The sequence below is a fragment of the Panthera uncia genome, chromosome E1 (genome assembly GCF_023721935.1).
Source record: "Panthera uncia isolate 11264 chromosome E1, Puncia_PCG_1.0, whole genome shotgun sequence".
NCBI classification, from domain to species: domain Eukaryota; kingdom Metazoa; phylum Chordata; class Mammalia; order Carnivora; family Felidae; genus Panthera; species Panthera uncia.
Genome location: NC_064814.1, coordinates 16,185,560 through 16,212,532, shown reverse-complemented (window position 1 = coordinate 16,212,532; position 26,973 = coordinate 16,185,560). Strand labels below are relative to the sequence as shown.

The window sequence follows — 26,973 nt, the reverse complement described above, 5'->3', positions numbered from 1 at the left end:
ATGTTATATATATTTTACCACAATAAAAAAACTTCAAAAGATTAGTCCATGGCCTGCAATACTAGTGCAATGCCTAGCAGAACAGACGATTTCAATATTCAACAGCACAGAATCTCCCACAGAAAACAATTCCTACCCAAGATGAGCTTATAAACAAACTTTAAAAACACATGAGGAAATAACCCACCAGGAACAAGTCATAAAACACAGCAGAAAAATTAGCACCCCAAGCATTTAAGGTAATACGATGACACAAGAAAACATAAAAATATAACCCCTTTATTGTATCTCTAGCTCAGGTCTCAATCACGGGCAGACTCTGATGGTTTAAAAATTTAGGAGGTATCCCTCAGTCATAATGGCAGTTTGTCCTACAATGCATTGGACAATTTCAAAAAACAAAGTAGCAATAGTGCCCTGGCCTTATTAATATGCCATGGTTTTCCTTACTCTCTGTCCTAGACACATCTAGCCTATGTTTAACCATGTGACCAGGTATAATTAGCTTTAGTACTTTGTAAGTCACACCCCCACCAAAATCAATTATTCTTTTTCATCTTCAGTTATTCTCATTTATTCTTCCACAGAACTTAAATTATTTTAACCAAATAAAAGTGAACCTGTCGTTATCCTTGAATGAAACTGCAACAAATTAATGTGTAAATCATATAACATGATATGTCTTTCCATTTGGCCAAGTCTTACACAGGTTCCCTGTCAAATTTATCCCTGAGAATATGATGGTTGTTATCATTGTGAATGTAAATTTGTTATGTATTTCTAATCAGTAAATATTGGTAGAGCTAAAAGTGTCAACCACCCCCCAACTTATATTATTTCTACTAGATATTTACTGGATTCTCTAGGGTTTTCATTCATTTAAAAATAAAGATGACACTGTCTTTTCTTTTCCAATATTTATACTAGTTATTTTATTTTCTTGTCTTTATTATATACTAGAATTTCCAAACAATTGTGAAAAAGAGTGGTAACAGGAGAAATCGTGGCCACGTTTCTGTTTTAGTAGAAGTGGCTAGAGTACTTCTTTGTTCAGTATGATGTTTAGTTTTAGACTTGGTGACTAGCTTTTATTATACTTAAAGTACCTTTCTTTCTATTTGATGATGTTTTTAAAGGCTGCTGCTCAGTTTTATAAAATGCTATTTCAGAATATAATGCTACAACAATGTGGTTTTTAATTTTTTTTCTAAGTCAAACACCTGTTGATTTTCTGTTATATAAACATCTTTGCATTCCTGGCATAAATTCTACTTGTTATAGTACATCATCAGCAACTATTTATATTTAACTATAAGTTTTACTTATTTACTTTGGCCCGCTTTTCTTTCTTTACCTCCTGCTTTATTTACATTTATTTTCTACTTTGCCGGGAGATACCCTCAAGTTTTGTTCTTCCGACAGCTGTGTTACACTAGGGTACTATACTTTGAGTTCTCAAATATGTGAAATTAGCAGTTATTTTTCCCATTCATACTTGAATGATGGTTTACAATTACAATGATGCAATGATACCAATTAATGACATTAACATCTATCAAAGAAGCATATTTTTTAATTTTTTTTGATTTATTTTTTTTTAATTTACATCCAAGTTAGCATATGGTGCAATAATGATTTCAGTAGATTCCTTAATGCCCCTTACCCATTTATCCCATACCCCTCCCACCACCCCTCCAGTAACCCTCTGTTTGTTCTCCATATTTGAGTCTCTTATGTTTTGTTCCCCTCTCTGTTTTTATGTAATTTTTGCCTCCCTTCCCTTATGCTCATCTGTTCTGTATCTTAAAGTCCTCATATAAGTGAAGTCATATGATATTTCTTTCTCTAATTTTGCTTAGCATAATACCCTCTAGTTCCATCCACATAGTTGCAAATGGCAAGATTTCATTCTTTTTGACTGCTGAATAATACTCCATTGTATATATATATACCACATCTTCTTTATCCATTCATCCACTGATGGACATTTGGGCTCTTTCCATGCTTTGGCTATCATTGATAGTGCTGGTATAAACACTGGGGTGTGTGTGCCCCTTCGAAACAGCATACCTGTATCCCTTGGATAAATACCTAGAAGTGCAATTGCTGGGTCATAGGGTAGTTCTATTTTTAAATTTTTGAGGAACCTACATACTGTTTTCCAGCATGGCTGCACCAGTTTGCATTCCCACCAGCAGTGCAAAAGAGATCCTCTTTCTCTGCATCATCACCAATATCTATTGTTGCCTGAGTTGTTAATGTTAGCCATTCTGACAGGTGTGGGGTGGTATCTCATTGTGGTTTTGATTTGTATTTTCCTGATGATGAGTGATGCTGAGTATTTTTTCATGTGTCAGTTGGTCATCCGGATGTCTTCTTTGGAGAAGTGTCTATTCATGTCTTTTGCCCATTTCTTCACTGGATTATTTTTCAGGTGTTAAGTTTGATAAGTTCTTTATAGATTTTGGATACTAACCCTTTATCTGATACACTGTTTGCAAATATCTTCTCCCATTCTGTCGGTTGCCTTTTAGTTTTACAGACTGTTTCCATCGCTGTGCAGAAGCTTTTTATTTTGAAGAGGTCCCAATAGTTCATTTTTGCTTTTGTTTCCTTTGCCTCTGGAGACGTGTTGAGTAAGAAGCTGCTGCAACCAAGGTCAAAGAGGTTTCTGCCTGCTTTCTCCTCGAGGATTTTGATGGCTTCTTATCTTACATTTAGGTCTTTCATCCATTTTGAGTTTATTTTTGTGTATGGTGTAAAAAAGTGGTCAAGGTTCATTTATCTGCATGTCACTGTCCAGTTTTCCCAGCACCACTTGCTGAAGAGACTGTCTTTATTCCATTGGATATTCTTTCCTGCTTTGCCAAAGATTAGTTGGCCATACATTTGTGGGTCCATTTCGGGGTTCTCTATTCTGTTCCATTGATCTGAATGTCTGGTCTTGTGCCAGTACCATATTGCCTTGATGAGTACAGCTTTGTAATACAACTTGAAGTCCGAGATTATGATACCTCCTGCTTTGGTTTTATTTTTCAAGATTGCTTTGGCTATTCAGGGTCTTTTCTGTTTCCATACAAATTTTAGGATTGTTTGTTCTAGCTCTGTGAAGAATGCTGATGTTATTTTGATAGGTATTGCATTGAATATTTAGATTGCTTTGGGTAGTGTTGACATTTTAACAATATTTGTTCTTCATATCCAGGAACATGGAATCTTTTTCCATTTTTTGGTGTCTTCTTCAATTTCTTTCATAAGCTTTCTATAGTTTTCAGTGTATACATTTTTCACCTCTTTAGTTAGATTTATTCCTAGGTATTTTATGGATTTTGGTGCAATTGTAAATGGGATTGATTCCTTGATTTCTCTTTCTGTTGCTTCATTATTGTTGTATAGGAATGCACCAATCAATGTGATTTCAGCGCATTGATTTTACATCCTGCAACTTTGCTGAATTCATGGACCAGTTCTAGCAGTTTTTTGGTGGAATCTTTTGTGTTTTGTGTCATCTGCAAAGAGTGATAAAAGTTTGATCTCCTCCTGGCCTATGTGGATGCCTTTTATTTCTTCGTGTTGTCTGATTGCTGAGGTTAAGACTTCTAATACTATGTTGAGTAACAGTGGCAAAAGTGAACATCCCTGTCTTTTTCCTGACCTTAGGGGGAAAGCTCTCAGTTTTTCCCCATTGAGGATGATATTAGCGTTGGGTCTTTCATAATATGGCTTTTATGATCTCGAGGTATGACCCTTCTATCCCTACTTTCTTAATGGTTTTTATCAATAAAGGATGCTGTATTTTGTCAAATGTTTTCAAAGAAGCATTTTTTAACTTTCACTAATTACTTGCATGTTTAAAATAGTAAGTTAAGACAAAAATTAAGAAAATATATAAACATATAACTTTTATTTTAATTTTTTAATGTTTATTTTTGAGAGAGAGAGAGACAGACAGACAGACAGACAGACAGTGTGAGTGGGCAAAGGGGAGAGAGAGAGGGAGACACAGAATCTGAAGCAGGCTCCAGGCTCAGAGCTATCAGCAAAGAGCCTGATGCAGGGCTCAAACTCACACACTGTGAGATCACAACGTGAGCTAAAGTTGGAAATTAGCCGATTCAGCCACCCAGGCACCCCTAAACGTAACTTTTAAAATAAAAGAGAAACATATATATTTCCTTTATAACTCATAATGTTTTAAAAAGAGTCATACAATTGTTTTTTTTTTTTTTTAATAAAACTTAGGAGTCCTACATGTATCTAGTCCTACATGTATCAAAAATAATTTTTACATGAAAATTTTGAAAGAAGTTATAAAATTCAGTTATAAAACTGGTATTTACATATGCTTAGGGAAAAAACTTTGCCTGGGAAAATTCATTTGTTATTTTTGGATATAAAATCTATTTCTGTGAAATATTTATATAGTGGCCTACACAAAAGTTCAGATCAACTATTTAAAATACAAATTACAACAAGACAATTTCCCTTTATTACAAATTCTTTTTAAATGAATACTAAGTTAGTTTCCTAAAACAAAACAAATAATTATGCTTATGAGAAAACTTACCTTATGAATCTTAAATATAAGCTAAGAGCAAAAGTTAATATAAAGAATAAAGTCCACCCAACTATTCATTAACAGTTAAAGAAAAAAAATAATAATGAAAACACTAATGATGTTATTCGATAGGTATACTTTTTTTAAAATATAAAATTTATTCTTGCTTTATAATTTCCTACCTTGGAGTACATTTGGCTTCTTTTCACACAGGATACAAAGCACTATTTTTATACCTAATCTAACTTATAACTACACTAAATTATAAACATTTTACACGAAAAACCATGGAGAAGAATAAATAGTAAAATGAGACCCCCCAAAATCATTATTGACATAATTAAATATCTAGTAAATCAAAAGGAATTAGCTTTAATACTACAGTAGAACCCTGACATGTATGGATTTAATAATATCTCTGCTAGAGTTGTACTTACTCTGAAGCCTAAGATATAATCATTTGTAATTTTGCTAAAGTGCAAATATGATGCCTACCTTTAATCAGAATAGTATGTATACATAAGTCACTTATCTGGTACTCAGATCAAAAAGTCTATTCACAACTGCATCCTAGTATGACTTTATTGATTTCTACTAATATCTTATAGAAGGTAATAGCTGTGAAGTGATAGAAAATGCTAGTGCTGGTGTCAAAAGTAAACAACTGAAGGTGTCTAAGAAAATCATGGTTCTAGGCCAGAAAATAAATTTGGGATAAGCCATTTCTTTAGGTGTCAAATTTGGAAACCACTCAGATCTCTGATCTCTATGAGTATGTGTGTGTGTGTGTGTGTGCATGTGATCAAAAAATGATGCCAATAATTATCTGTCTTCTGCAAACTCAAACTGTGTGGGGAGACAAAATAACTAAATGTAATGTGGTTCTCTGGACTGGATTCTGAAACATAATGAGGACATTAACGGAAAAACTAATGAAATCCAAATAAAGATCTGCAGTTTAGTAAACAGTAGTTTACTAATGTTGGTTTCTTAGTTCAGACAAATGGACCATAAGAATATAAGATGTAACAATGGGTAAAAGTGGGTAAGTGGTATTGAGAATTGTCTGTACTATCTTTACAACTTTTCTCTAAATCCAAATTTAACCCAAAATAAAATGTTTACTTCAAAAAAATAACTAAAAACTAAAATAACAGACAAACAAGGAAATGAAATAACATTAGTAAAAACCAAAAGAAAAAGACAATAGAAACAGACACATTTAGTTACCAGACACAGATTTTACTATGTTTAGGGACATAAGAGACAAGACTGAGAATACTGGCAAAGAAATGAAAACCATAAAAAGAATCAAATGGCGTCTACCTGCTGATTGTTTTTAAGTTGAAAGGGGAAAATCAGTACCCATTAGTAGAAAAACCTGGAGAGCACCTTGATTTGGTGATCAAAATCACTAATGAGAGACAGATGGACACTGTGCGCTTCCAGCTGTGATGCCCCAAGAAGAAAAAACATAAATTTAAGTAACATTCAGACCACAGATACATACCCTGAATCTAGTCATTAAAAAAAAAAAAAATCAAACACAAAATTAGGGGCTTCTTCTTATTTTTAAAAAGAGAGACTTTATTCTTCAAAAATGTCAAAAAAGGTTGAGCATTTCAAATTAAATGAGAATAAAAAGACATGACAAAGTAATGTAATGCCTTATCCTTATTAGAGCTTGGGAAGAAGGGAGAAAATTCTACACAGGAAATTACTCGGTAAACTGACAAAATGTGGAAAATAAATGGTAGATTAGATAAAAAGTATATCGATGTTAAACTGTTTGAAATTGATAACTATACTGTGGTTATATAGAGGAACCTCCTTTCCTCAAGAAAGTCACACTAAAAATTTTAAAGAGTAAAGGGGCATAATGTATTTAACTTACTCTCATGTGATTTTTTAAAAAGTGAGTGTGAGAGAGAAGACAGACTTGGGGAGAGAGGGAGACAGAACATGCATGTATGTATAGAGAGAGTGATAAAATAAATGCAGTGAAAGTTAAAAACTCATGAATGTGTGGAAGGGCATGTGTTCTTTGTACTATTATTGCATCCTTTCAGTAAGCTTAAATTTATTTCAAAAAAATTTAAGTTGGCAAATGGAATTTCTAGGACTGAAATACACAAAAAACTAAAATTAAGAACTGAATACAGTTAAGGGCAGATTATACACCACTGAAGAATGAATTAGTGAACTGTAAGATATCCTTATCAAAAAGAAAATATCCTGCATAAAGCATATAGAGAGAAAAGGATAGGAAGAGATTTTAAGAGACAGAGATGATATGCATGTGGTCTATCAAATGCATAACTGGAGTCCTAAAAATAAAGGAAAGAGTGAAAATGAAGGGAGAAAAAATCTGAAGAGATAATGGATAATATCTTTTTGAAAGTGATGAAAGCCAACAAGCCATAAATTCAAGAAACACTACAAACATAAATAAATGATGAACAATGATGGAAGAAGGTATTGTGCTAAGTGAAAAATCAGAGAAAGATAAATATCGTATGTTTTCCCTGGTATGTGGAATCTAAAAAACAAAATCAACCAACCAACCAACCAACCAAATAGAAACAAACTTGTAAATACAGAGAACCAACTAGTGGCTGCCAAAGGGAGGGGGTTTGGGGAAGGGCAAAAAAGGTGAAGGAGATTAAGAGGCACATACCCTCAGTTATAAAACAAGTCATGGAGATGAAAAGTACAGTATACTAATTGTCCAATCACTATTGTATACCTGAAACTAATATAACATTGTATGTCAACTCTACTTTAATAATAATAAAAAAAAAAGAAAACCACTCCTGGGCACATCACTGTAAATCTAGAAAACTAAAAACAAGGAGAAAAAAGATCGCCTTTAAAGAGGCAGCAATTAAGACTAACAGTTGACTTCTCACCAGAAATAATTCAAGAAACCAGAAGACAGGGGCTCCTGGGTGGCTCAGTCAGTTGAGCATTTGACGTCAGCTCAGGTCATGATCTCACGGTTTGTGGATTCAAGCCCTACGTTGGGCTCTGTGCTGACAGCTCAGAGCCTGGACCCTGCTTCAGATTCTGTGCCTCCCTCTCTCTGCCCCTCCCCAACTCACACTGTGTCTCTGTCTCTCAAAAATGAATAAACATTAAAAAAAGTTAAAAAAAAAAAAAAAGCCAGAAGACAACTATATTTGAAAGTGCTGAAAGACAACTGCCAATCTAGAACTCTATTCCCAGCAAGAATATCCTGCAAAAATAAAGGCAAAATAAAGACATTTCCACAAACCAAAGTAAATTTGCCACATGAAGGAAATACTAAAGGGTCTTCTCCAGAAAAAATTAAAAGTGATCCCATCTAGAAGAAGTGAGGGATGAAAGAAGGAATGAGAATCAGTGAAATGATCAAACATATAGGTAAACCTAATAATGGTGAGTATATAAAACAACAATAATGTCTTGTAGAGACATTAAGGCTAAGGCTCTTGCATTGTCCAAGAAGAAAGGAAAAGTACCATTTGACATCAAACTTTGATTGATGTTTTAATCTTTAAGGTAAGCACTGAAAGAAGTACAAGAATATGTAATTTCTAAGTCAAAAGGAAGAGATACAGAATAATAAAAAATGTTTTGATATATCAAAAATAAAGCAAGAAAGGAGAAAGCATGCAGAACAGGCAGTATAAGTAGAAAGCACATTGTAATGTGTTATATTTAAACACAAATATATCATTGGTTGAATTAATGTGGATTAACCAACATCTCCCTTAAGAGAAAAATTTGTCTGAATAAATTAAAAAAAGAAAGCTCAACTATACCCTATTAACAGTAAAACCATACAGAAATGCTGAAAGTAAAAGAATAAAACAAATTATATTCTGCAAGCACTGTAATCAAGAGAAAGGTAGGATAGCTACAGTAATATTAGATAAAGTCAACTTTCAAGCAAAAGACATTATTAGAAATAAAGAGGACATTTAATTATGGTAAAACAGATTCACTAGGAATATACAGCCATTCTAAATTTCAGTGTGTCTAATAAGATAGGTTCCAAATATATAAAGCAAAAATTGTCAGGAACCAGAAGGAGAAACAGGAGAAAATTCCACAATCATAGTGTGAGATTTAATCACATCTTTCTCAGTAAATACTTTCTTTAAAATAAATAAGGGTATAAAATATTTGAGTACCACCATTAACAAAACTGACCCACACTAGACCCAATAACTGTAGAATCCATATTATTTTCAGATGCATCTAGAACATTCACCAAAAATTGACCATAAGCTGAGCTGTAAGGCAAATCTCAAAAAATATCAAAAAAATAGGGGCACCTGGACTGTCTCTGTCTGTTAAACATCCGACTTTGGTTCAGGTCATGATCACAAAGGTTGCTGAGTTCAAGCCCTGCATCAGTGAGTTCAAGCCCTGCATTGGGCTCTGTGCTGATAGCTGAGAGCCTGGAGCCTGCTTCGGATTCTGTGTCTCCCTCTCTCTCTGCCCCTCCCCTGTTCACACTCTGTCTTTCTCTCTCAAAAATAAATAAACAGTAAAAAAATTTTTTTAATCAAAAAAATAAAATAATAATATAAGAGAACTTAACTATACTGTTATCACGGAACCTAAGTTAATAATAAGAAGAAAACAGGAAAGCACCAACTGTTTAGAAATTAACAATTACACTTTAAATACCTATGGGTCAAGAAGAAATCACATTGAGAGTTTAAAAACATTTTTAAGTGAATAATAATGAATATACCGCCAATGTAAATTTGTAAAATGCAGAAAAATTAGAAAATCAGAAGATTGAAACAATAAGTATCTACAACCCATTAACAGAAAACATTTACTACATTTCTTATCAACATTTCTCCAAAAAAAGTATACATACAAGTTTATTTTTTTACTTTAAAAGCTTAAGAATTATCTCCTTATTCTTAAATTTTTTTTTTTCAACGTTTTTTATTTATTTTTGAGACAGAGAGAGACAGAGCATGAACGGGGGAGGGGCAGAGAGAGAGGGAGACACAGAATCGGAAACAGGCTCCAGGCTCCGAGCCATCAGCCCAGAGCCTGACGCGGGGCTCGAACTCACGGACCGTGAGATCGTGACCTGGCTGAAGTCGGATGCTTAACTGACTGCGCCACCCAGGCGCCCCCATATCTCCTTATTCTTAAAACAAACTTCATAAACTTTATTTTAATGACTGTAAAAATCTAAGTTTATATTTCACTTTCTGTACAACCCTTTGAGGGCAGTTCCTATCTCTACAGTCTCATTCCCCAAAGGGTGCCTAAGAATGAAATAATTTCCTATGTTAATTCAAAAAATAAATTTATGTCTAGAAAGTTTTTAATAAGTAGTACACAGAAGCTTTACTCCCTCATATATCAGAAATAAATATGTTTCATCCACAAACTCCTTTATCTGACTGTTCCTGGTAAATATTTAAGTGTTCCTACGTCTTATATTAAGAGTATGGCATGGCAGCCTTGGGGCACCTGGGTAACTGAGTTAAGCATCTGTCTCTTAATTTCAGCTCAGGTCATGATCTCGCAGTTAGTGAGTTTGAGCCCTGCACTGGGCTCCATGTTGACAGTGCGGAGCCTGCGTGAGATTCTCTCTCTCCCTCCCTCTCTGCCTGTCCCCTGTTCACGCTCTCTCAAAATAAATAAATAAACTTAAAAAAAGAAAAAAAAGAGTATGGCAGCCTAGAGAAATGTAAACCTCCTTTTTTAAAAAATTAACCACTTAATAAATATATAAGGTTGTAGCATCAATTCAGATCCCTAAAAGAACTTCCCTTTCTAAAATAGCACACAGAATAAATGTAGCATAGTCACTTACCACTTGATCTGTTTTTACGACTTGATTTCCCTCCAGTAAGAAGCATCTTGAGACTATTCCGAAACATGGTTGTGCTATTCTAGTACTCACAGAACTGTAAAAGATAATATGGGAAAATGTTAGAAACCTGGATTTTCCTATTCAAAATACTATTAATAATTAATTTTAAATGCACTTTATGGAATTAACTATGTTCAAATATATAGTAAAGAAATTTTAATGGTATGAGAACAACATTTAATTAATTTAACTTAACTAAACATTTAAGTATTTCCTTAAAAGTACACTGTAGTACTTTGAGTACCATAAAAGATAAAGGTAGCTATCGCTGAGGGCACACAGAAGTAGAAGAAAGTATTAAGTAGCTCTCAATACAGTCTACTCTTTCACTAACTCTCTATTTCTTGGACAATTTTCCCATATGCCCAACACACACACTCCCAAAGTTTAAGAGTCTAGAAACTTACAACAGTGCATATTTTCCATCACAAGCCAGAATTCCACCTCAAAGACCACTAATAAATTAGTGCCTATTCTCTTTATGTCCCACTTCTATCAAAGCAAAGTTCTCCCAGTTATGCTTTGGATTATGTCCTCTCTCACCTCCTCAGAGACTTTTAGCCAAAAATCATCTTCCTTTTCTTTCCCACACAGAGTTAATTTTTTTCTCTCTGAATCATTTCAATCATGACATAAACATGTTAGTATGTCTAACCAAAAACGAAAAGTAAGTCCCTCTCTTTATTCCCACATGGTCCAATTACTGCTCCTATATCCTTACTCTTCATAGCAAAATTTCCAAAGTGTTGTTAGTGCTTGGTGCCTCTAGCAGATTGAACAGAATAAACTTGAACTAAAACAGATGTTCCAAAAAAATATCCAAACCAAAGCAGTGAGAAATAAAAGTTGAAAAATGTAAAAGAGAGAAAAACAGGCCTATGGAATCCACTGAAAGCTTCTACCACACACATGACTGAACTCCCAGACGAAGAGAGAGAGAATATAAGCCAGAAGCAATATCTGAAATGATAACAACCAAGAACTTTCTAACATTAGTGAAAGATATAAAGTCACATCTTTAAAGACCTAGAGGAAAAAACAGATTTAAATAAGCAACAATCACGGCGCCTGGGAGGTTCAGTTGGTTAAGCACAATGACTCTTGATTTCAGCTCAGGTCATGATCTCATGGTTCATGACATTGAGACCCTCGTCAGATTCTGTGCTGAAAGTGCTGAGCCTGCTTGGGATTCTCTCTCTCCTTTTTCCTCTGTCCCTTCCCTGCTTGTACTCTCTCTCTCAAAATAAATAAACTTTAAAAATAAATAAATAGCAAGCAACAATCAGACTGAAAAATAACTTTAGACAGAAATTATGAATGGCAGAAGACAATGGAATGACTTCTTAAAATTCTGAAAGGGGTGCTTGGCTGGCTCAGTCGACTGAGCATCCGGCTCTTGATTTCAGCTCAGGTCATGAACTCACAGTTTCATGAGTCCGAACCCCACAATGAGCTCTGTGCTGACAGTGCAGAGCCTGCTTGGGATTCTCCCTCTCTCTCTCTCTGCCCCTCACCTGCTCACACACACACACACACACACACACACACGCACACACTCTCTCTCTCTCTCAAAATAAATAAATAAACTTTAAAAAAAATTCTGAAAGAAAATAGGTGCCAATTAAGAAATCTATTCACAGTTTAAAAAATGTTTGAAAAATGAAAATGAAATAAAAGTGATTTCAGAAAAATAAGTAAAAATTTATCAGTAAAAGAAATACTAAAAACAAATTCTTCCAACAGAAGGAAAATAATACTAGGGGGAAAAAAAAACAAATGCAAAAAGTAAGAGCTGTAAAGAAGGTAAATATTGGGAAACATGAACAATGACCATGAACAATGACATAAAAATAATTATATTACTATCTTGTTAAGTTTAAAATTTTAAAATCCATGAAAACAATTTTAAAAAGTCAGAACTGGAGTAAATGGGAGTCAAAGTTTCTAAGATATCTGCATTATGCGGGAAGTGGCAGAGGTAATAACCTATACCATACTGCAATAACTCAAAATTCATGTAGTAATTTCTAGGATAGCCATTAAAAAAGCTAACTGAGGTGAGAAAAAGAATAATTAAAATATTTCATTGAACCAAAGAAGAAGAGAAAAGGCACAGTGCACATCATTGAAACACAAATAGTAAGATAGTTACTTTAAACTCAAATTATAGTTATTATGTTAAATATTCCCTCTACTATAAGACTATTTACGGTCACAGAAAGATTAAATATAAGATGATGGGGGAAAAGTGTACTATCCAAAAAAACAATAAAAAGGAAACTGTCATAGCTAAGCCAATATCAGATAAAGTCAACTTAAGGCAATAAGCACTACTAAAAAAAAAAAAAAAAGACATTTCTTAATAATTAAAAAGTCATACCAACAAAAAGATATTATACTTCTATGTATGAATGGACCCAATAACAAAGCTTTAATACACACAAAGCAAAAAAAAAAGTTCAAAAAACAAGACTAATAGATGATACAGACAAATCCATAATCACGTGGGAGATTAACACACCTTTGTTAATCACTACAAGATTAAGCAGGTGAAAAAAAATTTTTACCAAGATACAGAAGATTTGAACTATGTGACCAACCAGACTTAATATACATAGTACATTCTTCCAAATAAAAACAGAATATAGACTGTACACAGTACACATACCAAAATGGACCATATGTTGAATCATAAAGCAAATCTCATTAAATTTCAAAGGACTGAAGTCTCTGAGAGTATATTCTCTGACTACAAGGCAATTAAGCTAGAAGTGAACAATTTTCAAAAATTGAGAAACTCCCCTACTGCTTGAAAATTAAGTGACATACTTCTAAATTACCCATGAGTCAAAAAAATAAAAGTATATAAATCATCATGGAAATTTAAAAATATTTACAATAAATTATAATGAAAATATAAACTATGGAAACATAGAAAATGAAACTAAAACAATACTTGTAAATAAATGTAAAGAAGAATGCACGTATTAGAAGAGACAAATGAAAATCAATATCTAAGCTTCTATCTCAAAAGTTCAAAAACAAACAGCAAATCAAAGAAAGTAGAAGGAAAGAAAGAGTAAAGAGTAGACATGGATGATACAGAAAACAAATCCAAAAAAGATCAAATCAATGAGCCAAACACTGGATTTCTAAAAAGGAGTAAAATTAATAAACCCCTAAGAAGGCTGATCAAAAAATAACAGGGAAATTACAAACATCAGAAAGGAAATAAGGGGCATCATTTTAGTTATTCAAGTCTTTTTTATTTTTAAAGTTTATTTTTTTGGTAATCTCTATAGCCAATATGGGGCTCAAACTCACAACCCCGAGATCAAGAGTCACATGCTCTTCTAACTGAGCCAGCCAGGTGCCCCAGATATTAAAGACCTTTTTTTTTTCCATTTAAGAGAGAGAGAGAGAGAGAGAGAGAGAGACAGCACGTGAGCAGGGGAGAGGGGCAAAGGGAGAGAGAGAATCTTAAGCAGGCTCCATGCTCAGCACAGAACCCGACACAGGGCTTAATCCCATGACCTGAGCCAAAATCAAGAGCCAGATGCTCAACTGACTGAGCCACGTAGGCGTCCCTTAAAGGCTTTTTTTAAATAGGAACATAATATAACAACTTTACAACAAATTTAACATTTAAAACAAATTCCTTGAAAAATACAACTTACCAAAACTGACACAAAATTGAGCAGAAAATTTGAAGCAGGCCTATCTCTATTAAAGAAATTGAACTTATCAAAACTCCTCCCACAAAGAAAACTACAGGGCCAGATTACTATATAGATCTACCAAACATTTAAGGAACAAACAATACCAATCTTATAAAATTTCCTTAAGAAAACAGAATACTTCCAAACATATTTTATGAGGGCAGCATGCTCTTAATCCCAAAACCTAACAGAAACTACAAGAAAAGAAAATTACAGACCACATATCTTATGAACAAAAATCCTTAATTGAAGACATGGAAAATTACAAAGGTTACTTAAAAAGAAAATTTAAAGAATATTTAAACATGTAGAGATATACCATGTTCATAGAGTGGAAAGTTCACTGTTGTCAAAATGTTGATTCTCCCTATAATGTTCTAAAGAGACAACAATCTTAAATTCCAGCAGTCATTTTTTGGAGAAATTGAGAAGTTCATTCTAAAATGCATACAAAATGCATAAAATGCATACAAAAGAGCCTACAATATCCAAAGCAATCTTGGAAACTAACAAAAAATGCTACAGCGTTTATACGACCTGAGTTCAAGACTTACTCTATAGCTCCAGAAATCATGACAGTATGGTACTCTCATAAGTATCATCAAGCAGATCAATAGTACTAAATAGGTAGCCCAGAAAAAGACCTACACTTAGATGGTCATTTTTTTTACCAAGTTATTAATGAGTAAAGGAAAGTCTTTTCAACAAGTGGTGGTGGAACAAATAGATATTCACTTTAAAAAAATTAACCTTGATCTGTGCTTTACACTATACATGAAAGTTAATTCAAAATAAATCAAGCATTAAACATCACATAAACGTTAAAATTATAAAGTTTTTAGAAGAAAACACTGAAGAGTATCTTCATAATTTAGAGACAGGCAAAGGATTCTTAGTACACACAAAGTAATAACCATAAAAGAAAAACATGATATATTTGGGCTTTATTAAATTTTTTAAAAACATGTACTTATAAAAAATTAACATCACCAAAACGAATAAGCAAGTCACAAACTGGGAGAAATTATTCACAAAACACATATCTAACATAGAACTGATATCCAAGATAAGGAACAACTACAACTCAGTAAAGAGACAGTCAAATTTTTAAATGGGTGAAAGATCTGAATAGACACTTTTATAAAGAAGATATATGAATGGCCAACACACATATTGAAAGAGATAACACAATTTGTCACTGCAGAAATACAAATTACAAAGAGCCAACACTATGCTTCACTAGAAGAACAAACTTTTCAAAGACTGACAATATCAAATATTGACCAGGATGAAAAGCAACTGAAACTCTTAATATATTGTTTTAGTGTAAGAGTATAACTGCTTTGGACAGAAGTCTAGCAGTTTATTATAAAACTAAGCATATACCTATGACTCCACCCATTATATAATCCAGGAGGAATTACAACATGTGCATAAAAAGATTAGTATTGACAATTTTCATAGCAGCTTTATGTAACAGCCAAAAAGTAGCCTAGGTGTCCATCAGTAGGAAAATGGATAAACTGTGGGATTTTCATACAGTGGGATACTACTCAGCAATAATTCATATATTCATATGTTCAACAACACAGACAAATCTTAAAATATAATATGCTGAATAAAAGACTCTTACATGAAAGTGTATGTAGTAATTAGTGGTAGAAAAAAATCAAGAGTAATGATTGTCTCTTGCATGTAGATGTGAGGATTAACTGAGAAAAGGCACAAGGAAACTTTCCAAGATAATGGTAAATTCTGTATCTTGAAGGAGTTTGGAATACACAGATGTATGCATCTGTTAAGATTCAGTAAATGTTCACATCAGATTAAGTTTACTTATTTTTGAGAGAGAGAGAGAGAGAGAGAGAGAGAGAGAGAGCATAAGCAGGGGAGGGAGAGAGAAGGAGAGGCAGAGGATCTGAAGCAGGCTCCATGCTGACAGCAGACAGCTGGATGCGGGGCTTGAGCCCAGAAACCATGAGATCATGGTCTGAGCCAAAGCAAGAGGCTTAACAGACTGAGCCACCCAGGCACCCCTCAATTTTTATTTTCTTGAAAGAGAATGAAAAACTATTTTCTTATATATAAGATTTTCTATGAATATACAAACATCAACAAAATATGTAAAATATTCTATATGTATGATCTCTTTTAGTCCTCAACGAAACCTCAAGATGGGTGGTATTTGCTTTGTTTTAAAGAAAAAATTTGAGATAAAGGAAAGTAAAATAGCATGCTTACAGTTATACAGCTAATATAAGCTTAAGACCATATTTGAACCCATGCTTTTGGTCCTCCTCTTCAGTGCCTATTCTTATACAAGGGACACAATCTATTTAAAACATTAACTGAAACTATGAAAGTTCTAAATCTAGTGATCCTAATTAAAAGTCTCAAGTATTATTCCATTTGACTCTGGTTTTTGAAATAATGCCTTTTAACTCATTTTACCTTAATCTAGTGAGTTAACAAAAAAAAAAGAAAGAAAGAAACATACTGTTACAGGTTGGCTTTAGTCTTTGCAAATGTACCAAGAAAAATTACGACAAAACACACTGAGGAGGAAAAGAAAAGATACTCTGCTTTAGCGGACTCTATGACATCCTACCCAGATCCCTGTAACAGGATCAGAGTACACATTCCTCAGGTGTTAATTAATGGCTCAGACCTGTTCCCACCTTCAGAGAATGATCTAGGCTAACTAGAGCCACCAATGACTTTTTAATACAGAGGTACAAAAGACCATCTCCTTTAACTCAAAGGGGGACAACTTTGTGGTATGACTTATGCTCCAAAGCTCTCACCCAACTCTTCCTACGCTTGATTTTTCTTCAAATACTCATCTGTAAATGATATACCTGTTTGTCCCCCCACTAGAATATAAGCTCCATGAAGACATGAAAATTGCCTGTTTCATTGCTGCAAACCCAGAACTGGAGAATAGTGCCTGGTAAACAGTGGATGCCAAATAAATATTGATTGGATTAATCAATTATATTTCTTCAGTTTGTGTATCACTGTCCAAATCAAATCCCTTATAAGGGAAACCTGGTCTTAACTCTTTTTATCCTCAATGCCTAGCTCATGGGAGGCTCTCAACACTTCTTGAATATGAGTAAATAAATGAATGAATAATTGAGCAAAGAACTGGATTCATCAGATTACTAACCTGTTAAAGAGGTAAGGGGACACAATACAAGTAAATTTCAATAGACAAGAACAGGTTATGAATTAACGATAACAATGGGCACTACCTAGGATGATTAAGCACCAGGGAAACAGAGAAATTCTCTAGGCAAGTTCAAATATTTATATGAGAAACAGACAAGAAAATTCTAGTCATACTTCAAACTTCTGCCTAACTCAGAAGTTATATAGCTATATACATATAACTTTGAATATGTATGTACAGTTCTTCAAAGTCTCAAAATGAAAAAAAATTAACAGCACAGATTATGTGACTAAACCATTATTTAAAATTTACTAGACCAGGAGCCAAACAAAAATCTCATGTCTAAAAATAAGCCAAGATAATATTCTAAGGTTAACTTAAGTAAAAAACGATGATGTATGCAATAAAATAATTACAATGATCACTTTTTGAAGTGTAGAGATTTTTTTCTTTGCTAGTCCTAAAATATTTTATAAAAGTTGACTGAAATGTATAAAGAATAAAATGAAACATAAAATACTTATTTAAAACTAATTAGCCATCTCATAGTTACACGATGATAAAATGACTTTCTTATTCAAGATAACACATCACCAGAAAATTTATTGTAATAAAATATTAATATAGAAACTCCACAAAATTGAAGCTAAGTGGGAAATGGCAATTTCATCTAATTGGATTTATGACAGTAATATATGGCTAAATTTCATCTTACTTTTCCAAATTATATATCCAAATTTAAAAATGGTAACTCTCTCAGGAGAAATCATCAAATAAATTCCTGGCAAGTAAAAGTCTCTGGCAGTAAGATACCAAAGAAGCCATTCACATCCCCCCAGTCATTTCTAATTGTCTTAAACTTAACTGATTCAAACATTATGTTATCTGCATGGCCCCTAAGCATTTTATGCTTATGACACCTGATCTAAACCATTCAAGAAAAGTATTGACTATTTTCTAAATGGTCCACCAAGGCTGGAGACTCAACCTATTACTCAATATAGTCTTGCACTATTTTATTCATAAAAATGTTTATGTAATAATAACAAAATCAAATTAACTATTAAGCACTTCTGCACTACTCAGGCTAAATAATTATAGTATTCCCATTAGCTTTTCCACAGAGGGTATCTTTCAGTATAAGCCAGCTTTCTTAAAAAAATCTTTTTCTATATCCTTTTCCATTTTGAGTGCTTGGTATTATTTTTATTCTCATTTTTGGTTTTGTGATGGATTGGCTTATTCTTATATTTTTGTTTTCCAATTCTAGAAACAAGTTTCTTGACATTAGAACTATGCCTAGTGGATAAACTACACCATTCAAGTGCTTTTAAAGTTCCATGGGATCTGAAGAAAATGTTTCAAATAGTAAGAAAATAAAAAGTAAGGAAAGGTAATAAAGTAAGACATTATCTGTAGAAAGAACTCTAACTACAAAAACAAGAATGCATAGTGATCCAAATGATGGATTAATGAGTATTATCTTTCCTTACCCAGACAACCAACAAAACCTCCTTTTATGATTTTCTCCACAATGCTAATTTGGATAGTGCCTTCAGAGTTCCCTTGAAAACAACCTGCTGGTATAACTACAAAAAAGTAAATTATGTATGTTTAAAGTAAATGTTACCCATTTTCCAGCATGTATCAACCTAGAGCTTCCCTTCAGAGAAATTTCTGTAAGGGAACAAAACATACACAATCACACATTTACAAAATTTCAAAGAAATTTTTAAATATTGTATGAAAGGATGCAGTGGTTAATGATGTAGATGTGATGGAAACGTTGAAAAAAAGTGGTAATATTTTATAATACATGGTTTTAATGAAACATACTAAAAATTAACACACATACTTGAATTTTAAAAACACATATTTTAAAAATATCTAAAAGATAGCATTATTCCTTACACCCTTCCGAACCTTCCTCCCCATTAAGCTAAGCTGCCTAACTTCTAAATTTCAACTCAAGCAATTATTTTAGCATAGGTAATCTGTCCAGATGGGTTTACAATTGATGAGTTCTCAATTCATCCCAGATTCTGGATCTTTATATCACAGACCAAGGATCAATATGTCCTCAGTTTGCCATTCCTACCCAACTATAGCTACAAATACCATCTGAGCCCCTGAGGTGCACTGCCTAGGAAACAATGCCTGGGAAACAACCCAGATGAGATAACAGGATTTAGAAAAGGTATTCAATGGATAAATTGCTTTATTATTACACAGTATTGTTCACTACAAAAAACAGGGGGAAAAAAAGAAGGAAATATAAACATCTGGAATTTTCTAAAAGAATGATTCAACAATGAAATAAATTATCACTATTATATCCTCCTTTGCTTTTCTTATCACTTTGCCTTAAAGTGTTGCATCAACTTTCAAGACACAAGTTTGGACACACCAGCTTTCTAGCCACTGTTTTTTGTTTTTGGTTTTTTTTAAGCCCTCAGAGAACACATTTGAGAATACAGGAATTTTCATTTTCTGCCCAAAATGTCAGAGAAGAATACTGTCAAAGGAAGACGTTTTACAAGTATTAGATGAGAAGATGAATACAAAAAGAGAGAAAACAGCATTCTCAACTCTGATGAAGGTGAAATTGATCATGTAAAAAATCTCAGCCTATGAGTCTTCAGATAACCTTATGACAGATGAATTTTCTCACATTCAATAATCAAAGAGTGAATCCTAGAAATGCAAGGTCATTCACAGAAATGAACCATCAATATATGAAAAATCAATCAATGTAATACACCATACTAATAAGGGACAAAACTCTAATAATCACCTCAACAACAACAAAAAAAGCATTTGACAAAAGCCTATACCCTTCTATGACAAAAACACTAAACACACTTAGAAGGAAATTTCCTCAATCTGATAAAGGGCATCTATGAGAAGCCTACAGCTAATATCCTACTTAATGCTGAAAGACATTACTTCCCCCCAAGATTAAGAATAAGACGAGGGTGCCTGCTATCATCACTTCCATTCAACATTGTTACAAAAGTTCTAGCCAGGGCAATTAAGAAAAAGAAACGAAAGTATCCAAATTGGGAAGGAAGAAGTAATCTATCTATATTCACAGATAACATGACCTTATATACTGAAAATTCTCAAGAATCCACCAAAAAACCCATCAGAGCAATAAGAGAATTCAGCAAAGCTGCAGCACACAAAAATCAATTGTATTTCTATACACTAGCAATGAAAATCCAAAAATGAAATCAAGAAAACAATTCCATTTACAAGAGCAATGGAAAATGGAATTTTTAAAAATTTAGGAATAAAATGAGCAAAAAAGCACAAGACATGTATGCTGAAAACTACAAAGCATCATTGAAAAAACTTTAAAAAGACCTAATTAAATGGAAAGACACCCATGTTCATGAATTGGAAAGCTTAATGTTGTTGAGATGGCAATATTCTTCAAATTGATCTATGGATTCAGTGCAATACACCTAACAAAATCCCAGCTACCTTCTTTGCAGAAATCGAGAAGTCAATTCTAGAATTCATACAGAAATACAAGGGATCCAGAATAGACAAAACAATCTTGAAAAAGGACAAAGTCAATAAAATAAAGGCCCTCTCCCAAAGGCATCCATATTCTAACCTCTAGGATTTACATGACAAAAGGGACTTTGTAGATGTGATTAAGTTAAAAAATTTAAGAAAGGGAGATTATCCTAGATTTTATCTAGATAAGCCTAATGTAATCACAAGAGTCCTTATAACAGGAAAAAACTGCAGAACAATCTCAGAAGATGTAATGACAGAAGAAAGGTCAAAGTGATGTGGCCATAAGCCCAGAAATTCAGGTGGCTTCCAGACAGTGGAAAAGGCAAGGAACAGATTCTCTCCTAATGCCTCCAGAAGGACTACAACTATGCTAAAACCTTGTTTTTAGCCCATATACAACCCATTTCAACCTTCTGATCTCCAGAACTGTAAAAAATATAATAGTGTTGTTTTAAACTACTAAATTTATGGTAATTTGTTACAAGAACAACAGGAAATGAATACAATCACAATAGCAACAAACATGTATAACATAGTTATTATTACCACATAACAATGTCTCAAACACCTATAAAAGCCTGCAGCTGCCACACTAATAATGTACCTGTCCAAGTTTCTTCTTATTTAAGAACTGTTTACTATACTGCTCTATAGATCTATCTTTTTATATGTAAAAGCAAAAGTTCTCCGTTCTCAGGAAAAACAGTTGATTTTTTTTTTTTGAGGGGAGGCACCAGTTTAAAGTAATTCTATACTTCTTACATCAAGTTATTCCACATCATTTAACTCAGCTCTATAGTCAAACCAAAAGACATTCAACTAATAATACATAGTTGTGACAAAAATAAACCTCACACACTGATTAAAAATTTACACCATAGCTATAGAGTTCACAAGACACCTGAGTCTCATAACATATCACAAAAAACAACAGCACTGGGGTGTGCCATGGATGTGCAAGGTGTACAGAAATCTAAATCTTAGCCTCAGATCTTGCTATTAACCGATACAATCTTAAAGTTTTCTAGTTAGATCACCAAAGAAAAAAAGATGGGCACATAAATAGAAGTGTGGCATGCAACAGCACAGGAAAATATACATAAAACTTTTTTCCTCCAGATTTTAGGAAGTGGTTTCAACAAATATGGTGATACAGATGAAGGCTTTTGAGTTCTAGGCATCAATTTCCTCTGGTCTTTCGTTTCCTTTCACCAAATGAGAATACTGGACCTATCATTTCAATCACTCTCTGACCAAACTCCCTAGCCCCTTTGTTCTCTGGTTCCATACACCAGACAAAAATCAAAATTCAAGCTGATTCTACTCTGCTAAGGCCATTAAGCACTACTGGAGAAAAGTCATGTCATCAGACTAGACTGATACACTAGAAATCCACAGTTGCAAATTTCAACTGACCCTTTTCACTGTTTAGCAATTTACTGTTTTTCTCTAGTCAATTCCTTCTCAACACTGTTTGACCTCTCATTTCTCTCCATCACTCTCAGCCAATGGTTTTGGCTCCCATTAACACAAAGAAAAACACATGTCTTCAAAATCATAAGAACTCCTTCAACTACCTACCAACAAACCTACAAATTTAAGCCAATTAACACACCTTCTCCTCCTATTAAAATAAATATATTAATTAGGTGAAGGGGATTGAGAGTATACTTATCTTGATGAGCACTGAGTAATGTATAAAATTGCTGAATCACTGTATTGTACACCTGAAACTAATTTAATACTGTATGTTAACTACACTGGAATTAAAAATTTTTTTAAAGAAAATCATATAAATTCCTTCCAGAAGGAAGTGTTATCAATCTAAATAGGATAAAAATAAATGTACTCTGTCACTAACACTATAAAAATAGATAGGTAGATAGATAAATGTATTACTTTCAAATTCTCTACCTTTGCTCTATACTCCACCCGCTTCCATTCTTCTTGGGACCTTTTATATTTTTACTTCTTCTGTATTTTGAACTTCTTCCTTTAATGGCTCCTTCCATCAGCATTTCCCTATGCTCAAAAATCCTCTCAACTTTAAAAAATAAAAATCCTTTCTCAATACCTCCCTTTCTAGTTAATCGATTGCCATTACTCTGTCACCTATTATCTGGATATCACTCTCCTCTAATTGTAGCTGCTACTTTCCAGCCCAGTAAATCAGCATTGTCACTAAGTTGTTTATTCATCTTTTATTCTTTCTAATTCACCTAACTTTTCTAACCAGTCAGAATATACCTTCACTCATGCCACAGACTAGATTAGCTCCGCCAATTATAACTCCCAATACTTAAACACCTTGTTCCTGATCCTTTATAACACTAATAAATTACAATGTTCAACTTCCACACTAAACATACGAGTGTCCTATGAGGCAACAGACCATGCTTGTCATGTTCACTGCCATCCATGTACTTACACACTGACTGGCACATTCTAGAGGCTCAATAAATCATGAATAAATGGATGGCAAAACCAAGACCAAGCCATACCCTACATCTGGTGATAAACATAGAAAATATTGTAAATCAATATGAAGCATATTTTCTTAAAATGCTTCAGAATAAAGGGAACATGTACCCACTCATTCATTCAGCAAACATGTATTTTCATGCTACCAAGCACCAGGTACTGTCCTAGGTGCTAATGATAAAAAAGCAGTCCATTCTCTCATGGAGTTTATGATCCAGCTAATCAAAGGAAAGGGATGCCCTTTCGAAGGATCTAATTCAAATCCAAAAGACAATACAGTAAGAGATGGCCTTCATAAAACAGGGACAGAAAACAACCATTTTCTTTAAAAAGGCATGAAATTAAAAGATAAAAAGGGAGATAAGAGACATAAGGAAGGTTTATCTAAAAGGTAACACACACACACAAACATACACACAAAACCCACAGTAGATATGTATGAGGAAGAGGTGATACTGTGAAAAATCAATTCAGCAATGCAGGGGGAAAGTTTGATATACTTAATATATATTTGATATACTTAATATATACGAATATACCTGATATACTTAATATACCAGAATCAGAAGCCAGCTCCTGATAAATACTAATCTGCTTTCTATGGATTTACCTATTCCATATTTTTCACATAAATAGGTTTCCAATTATTTTTAAATATCATAATTTAAATTTTTCTTCAAAAAATCATTTCTTCTAATTTTTCAATCTGTAAACCAAAACTTACATGCAATATCCTCCTGCTCTTAATCTTCATTATATATGTAGTTAAATCTCTTGTTCTCTCCTTCCTTCAACTAAGAGTTATCATTTTCTACTATATATCAGGCAATATTCTAGGTATTAGAAATATAAAGCTCTATTTTATTTTATTTTACTTTACTTTTTACTTCTTTATTTTATTATATTTTTATTTCATTTATTTTAGTGTATTTTGAGAGTGGGAGGAAGCGGCAGAGAGAGGGAGAGAGAATACCAAGCAGGCTCCATGCTGCCAGTACAGAGCCCGACACAGGGTTCAACCTCACAAACCATGAGATCATGACCTGAGACAAAATCAAGAGTTGGATGCTTAACCATCTAAGCCACCCAGGCACCCTGGAAATATAAAGCTTTAAAACAAAAGCCAGACAAGATTTTTGCTCTCTAATTTAGAAGGGAAAAGAAACAATAAGTAAACAAATGAATACATGACCTAATTTCAAGGAGTGAAAAATGCTATGAAGACAAATAAAGAAGGGCAACATTTAAAGAGTGAGAGAAGGTGATATCTTACACAAATAAGATCAGGGAAAGTCTGTCTGAGAGGATGACATTTGCAGAGATCTGAATGAAATGAGGAGGTAATCTTTCAGAATGTATATGAAGATCGAGGCCAGAGAAAAAGCAATTACAAAAATACTGAGGCAGGAATGAGCTTGGAATGTTCAAGGAACAACAATGAAGTCCAATGTGGCTGGAGAAGAATAAGAAGGAATGGTAGATGAGGCCATAGAGATAGTTAGGGTTCAGATTTTAAAGGGCACTGTAGATCTGGGTAAAGACTGAATTTTATCCTCAGTATGATGGGACACCACTAGAGAATTCTGATGAAATACTGATCCATAAAGAATAGATTGCAGGCACTCCAACTCTTAGATTGAGTAGCCCAGGAGATTATGAGGACTACCACCAGGATGACAGAAATGACATGCTATCTGGTTAGAAGCGCTATATTTTAAAGATATAACTTACAGGATTAGCTGATATGGTGATATGAGGTGTGAAGACATGAGATTAATGTTGTTTATAAATATTTTCTCCTTTTCCTTGGTCAGAGAGTTACCTAATATTCTTATCAAAAAAACAGATTTTTGGTGTATTTGTTAAATCTATTTTTAAAAGTTCTACTTCATTGACTTCTACCTTCATGTTTTTAAATTCCTTTCTTTTACTTTTTTATTTTGTTGTTTTTATCTGGTTTCTGAGGTTCAGAGTTTAATTCATTTATATGTTGTGGGCTTTAATTCACTTATACATTATGGGCTTCATTCTAAAACTGTAAAGTTTTCTACAAATAGCACTTGCACACCTCCAACACTCCCCACAGATGTTCACTTCTATATATAATCTATCATTCTGCTGATTATCTTTTAAGCTGGGGCGGAGGTGGCAGGGAGGGATTTTAAGACAGAGTTTTAAAATTTCCCAAGTATTTCAATTTTTTGTTGTTTTAGCTCTTCCTTTTGTAGTCAGGAATGTGTTTCTTAGATTTCTGCTTTGCAAAATTTGAGATTTTGGGGGGCCTAGTACATGTTTAGTTTTCAAAAATGTTCCACTGCTTTTTAAATGAATGCTCTTTGTTCACGGGCAGGATATGATAAAAAGGTATTCAAGCATAAGAAGAGAACTATACTAGATGGCTTTTATGAACACAGCACTGTACCACAATGATCAAAAGGACACACTTGCTGTCCTACTACTTCCTAGATATGTTATATTGGGCAAGTTACTTAAACTCTCTGTATCTTACAGATGGCTGTGAAATTAAATAATTCATGTAAAAACTTAGCACAGTGCCTGGCTTATGAAAAAGCCCATTATATATTATTTTTTATAGTAAAAGCCCATTAAATATTGGTCACTATTATTTTAGGAGGCTTCAAAGTCAAAAATTGTATAACTATTTTATTAAGATTTAACAAAAATAAAGACATTTATGTAAATTAGAGAGTCAAACATACTGCTATCTCAGCTTGTCTAACTCCTACTCATCCTTCAAATTTTAGCTCAGACATCTCCCAGAAGACTCCCAGGACTACCCCAGCCAAGTTCTGGTTACCTATCCCTCCTTTGTCCTCCTCATATAATAAACACTTACATTCTATCATAATTGCTTTTTTAACTGTTCCCTCTACTAGCCTATGAATGCAAAAATTCAATTTTTTATCTCTGCACATTCTGTGTCCAACACATAAAAGGTGCTCAATAAATATTTGCAGAATGAAGACATAAACTAACACAGTAATAACTAGATTACAAAGAAAATGAATTGCAATGACATCTTGCCCTAGTCCATCCCCTCCCAGGGCAATTAGCAAATCACACACACACACACACACACACACACACACACACACACACACCCCACATCACACCAGGACCCTGATCCATACAAACCCAGGATATAGAGATTATCAATGCATAATAATTCACCAGAGTTCTGCTCTAAGAGGCAATTGATATTAGCAACATAAAGATTGGTTTACCTTATAAATATATCATTCTGAAACTGAACTATTTGCAAGAATTGAACGACCCGTACCCCCGTCTTGACAAAAACACCCCTTTTTAGTGAAACAAACAGACATGGTTTCAGAGAAACACATTACTGGGCTGACAGCCATAATGAACACAGTGAAAAATTCCTCTAAGCCTTATCTTCTGGAAGTGAGAAACACTCAGAGGACTCCCTGGTAACAGTAACCTAGTTTCTGTTACCCTGCTAATATACAATGTTCTGATAAATCATATCCATCACAAGAACTTCTCCCATTTGTTGGAAAAGAGGATCAAGAAATAATCTTTGAACCCCAAATTGGAAATACTCAGAATCCACAATGCGTTAGACTCAACCCCACAGCAT

The 26,973-nt window shown here is 33.7% G+C and overlaps 1 protein-coding gene across 6 annotated transcripts in view; it reads right to left on the bottom strand.

Annotated features, from left to right (window-relative positions):
* Window positions 1–26,973, bottom strand: part of TANC2 (tetratricopeptide repeat, ankyrin repeat and coiled-coil containing 2) — a 362,078-nt gene that overhangs the window by 291,037 nt on the left and 44,068 nt on the right. For all 6 annotated transcript variants that reach the window (XM_049636313.1, XM_049636314.1, XM_049636315.1 and 3 more), the window contains exon 2: window positions 10,392–10,485. In XM_049636313.1, the coding sequence (XP_049492270.1) occupies window positions 10,392–10,458 (67 nt within the window). In that variant the 5' untranslated portion in view covers window positions 10,459–10,485. The remainder of the gene's footprint in view (window positions 1–10,391; window positions 10,486–26,973) is intronic.